This window comes from Lipotes vexillifer, unplaced genomic scaffold, assembly GCF_000442215.2.
Source record: "Lipotes vexillifer unplaced genomic scaffold, Lipotes_vexillifer_v1.1 scaffold98, whole genome shotgun sequence".
Classification (NCBI taxonomy): domain Eukaryota; kingdom Metazoa; phylum Chordata; class Mammalia; order Artiodactyla; family Lipotidae; genus Lipotes; species Lipotes vexillifer.
The window spans coordinates 1,800,534-1,803,392 of NW_006799611.1; the positions used below are offsets into that span (position 1 = coordinate 1,800,534).

Genomic DNA, 2,859 nt, shown 5'->3' on the forward strand with positions numbered 1-2,859 from the left:
GGACTGGGCCGGGGGGGAGGGGCGGGGCCTCGGGGAAGGATGGGGCGGGTCGCAGGGACGGGGTCGGACTGGGACAGTAGGGAGGCGGGAAGTTTTTGGAGGAAGGGTGGGGCGGGGCCCGCGGAGAAGGGGTGGGAGGCGCCGCTCTGACCCTCCTCTCCCCCCGCTCCTCACCACTCACACAGCGGGTCTGAGGTGCGTGTCTTGCTCTTCAACTCCACTGGGGACCGGGATTCCGCGGCCCTGCTGAAGCTGCTGCAGGTGAGGGGCTGCCTGGGGGATGGACAGCAGGCAACCCAGCCCTGGTTCTGGCTTTGACCCCCAGCAGCGGTGCCTTCATCCCTGAGCCTCTGTTTCCTCAACTGTAGAATGGGAGTGATTTTTCCTCTCCCCCCTGAATTGTACTGAGGATTAAATGTGAAAGCACTGGGCACAGGGAAGGCAAGTCACAGGTCATTGTACTCATTCTCCTCCATGGTCACACTCAAGCTCAGGATTACAGTGAGGACCAGGTAAGTGGTGTAAGGCGCAGGCTCTGGATTCACTTGTCAGGCCCTTTTAGCTGCGAGCATATGACCCTGGATAAGAGATGGCATTTCGGAGCCTCAGTTTGCCTCTCCATAGAACAGGGCTGCTACTAGGATACCTGCTTCTAAAGTTTCGTTTAAGGAGTCACCGGGCTATAGAGCATATAGGGAGGGGCCCTCCTCTGCCCAAGGAAACTGAGCCTGCCCTAGACTGTCAGGGCTGAAATGGTTCCTAGTGATCGTTTCCCATTTCACAGACCAGGATGCTGAGGCCGTTCTTCACATCCTTTGTGCTCAGTAGCTGCGTCACCTTAAGCAAATGCAGCCCCCCCGCTCCAGCCTCTCTCTCCCCGTCTGTGTTGGGCCATGCGGCCCAGGCCACGGGCCAGGCAGGGTATAATGAGGTAGATGGGGGACACGGAAGTGTTGTGGCTCGGTCTATGCAGCATCACTCCAGTTCAGCTGGTGGGGGGGCATCTCCAGAGATGGAGACGTGTATGTGGACTCCGGGGGTGTTGTGCGGAAGTTGGGATGGAGGGCATCGTCTCAGGGCTCTGACACTGAGCTTCTCCCCTTGGCCTTCTAGCCCTGCCAGTTTGACTATACCATTTTCTGCCCTAACCTGACAGAGGTGTCATCCACGGACAACGCAGGTAAGAGGTGACAGGCATGGTCCCTCCGGTGGGCGGGGGGCGGAGGGCCCTGAGGTGGATTGCTCTGTTGGTGACGGTGAGAGCTTTTGAACTGAAGGTCTTGGGTAGGAACTAGATCTGTTTTATCGTATAAATAACTAACCTTTGGTACATTGTGAATTTTGCATGTGACTGCAATACTGAAAAAAGAATTGTTGGTGAAACTATTTTTCAAAATGCAGGTTACAACCCAGTGATGGTTCTTGAAGTCAGTTTAGTGGGTCTCAACCAGCATTTTAAATTTTAAATAGAATAGAGAAGAGAGTGTCAGTGTGTCTTGCACAAAGTTAAGGGTAGGTATTATTTGATGAAGATTCTGTTCCAAACATATATGTGCACATATGTGAGTACTGGGTTGCCACTGTAAAATGTATTTTTTTACTGCGGATCATGTTAAAAGTTTTTTTTGAAATAATCTAAAAAATACAGATCCCGAGGCCCCACATCAGACTGTGTGGGGACAGTGCGGGAGTCTGCATTTGTAGAGCTGCTTATGCCCACCTGGTGATGGACCCTGTCTGTTTTACAGATGAAGGCAATAAGGCTAGGGCAGAAAGATGTGCTTGGTAGGCAGAAGCCCCAGCTTTGAAGCTAAACTGCCTGGCCCTGTTTCTCACCGGCTCTGTGACGATGGGCAATCACTGAACTTCCTGAGCCCCAGTTTCCTCATAGCACCCACTGTAAGGACGGATGATGCTTGTATAAAGCCTGGCATTGCACAGGTGCTCACAGCGTGCTTCCCCCTCCCCGACCCTCGGCTGCCTCGCTGATGCGCCCGTCCCTGTGCCCCGCAGACCAACAGAACTTCACAGTGACCCTGGACCAGGTGCTGCTCCGCTGCCTTGCGCACCAGCAACACTGGAGCCGCCTGCACGAGGACCAGGCGAGCCCGGAGCCTGGTGGGCCTGCACCCCTGCTGCTGGCACCCCGCCCAGCCCACACCCACAGCGCCAGCTCCCTCGTCTTCAGCTGCATTTCCCACGCCTTGCAGTGGATCAGTCAAGGCCGGGACCCTGTCTTTCAGCCACCAAGTCCCCCACGGGTCCTCTTTGCCCACCCTGTGGCAGGCAGTGGGGCCATCGTCCTCCAGGAGGCTGCTGCCATCCACGTGCTGGTCACAGGCAGCCTGCACCTGGTGGGCGGTGTGCTGAAGCTGCTGGAGCCCTCCCTGTCCCAGTAACCAAGGCAGTGGGGTTGGAGGTGGGCTTCCCCCACACCTGCCCTGCATTTCGCCATGAACTAAATTATGTGCTTTTCGTGCCTTCCTGATTCTGTCTAGACTGGCCCCAGGGACTTGGGCTCTGGGCGATGAAATAGAGGGCTGGGGGCAGGAAGCTGAGATCTGTCTCTGAGCCTCAGGTGCTCCTGGCCTCTCCTTCCTAGTTCTCTGGCTGTTGTAGTAGACCTGACCCTCCAGCCCACCTCCCCTCCCACCCTGTCTGCTTCCTGCCTCAGGCGCAGCTTACCGGGTAAACTGCCTGACCTAGCCTGGGGTCCTGCCGGATACTGGGTGCTGGTTGATAGATTTCCTCCTCCCAGTGGCCTTCTGGGAGAGGAGAGGGTCCTTGCCTGGGGCCCCGTGGGGGCTGAGGGTGGCTGGAGTGATTTAAAGCCTTTAACTTTTTTTTTTTTTTTTTTTT

At 56.0% G+C, this 2,859-nt stretch overlaps 1 protein-coding gene across 2 annotated transcripts in view; it reads left to right on the forward strand.

The window, feature by feature from the left end:
- FPGS (folylpolyglutamate synthase) overlaps positions 1-2,399 on the forward strand; it is an 8,989-nt gene extending 6,590 nt beyond the window's left edge. For both annotated transcript variants that reach the window (XM_007471740.1, XM_007471741.1), the window contains 3 exons: positions 186-261; positions 1,114-1,180; positions 2,014-2,399. In XM_007471740.1, the coding sequence (XP_007471802.1) occupies positions 186-261; positions 1,114-1,180; positions 2,014-2,399 (529 nt within the window). The remainder of the gene's footprint in view (positions 1-185; positions 262-1,113; positions 1,181-2,013) is intronic.
- The last annotated feature ends 460 nt before the right edge of the window (positions 2,400-2,859 follow it).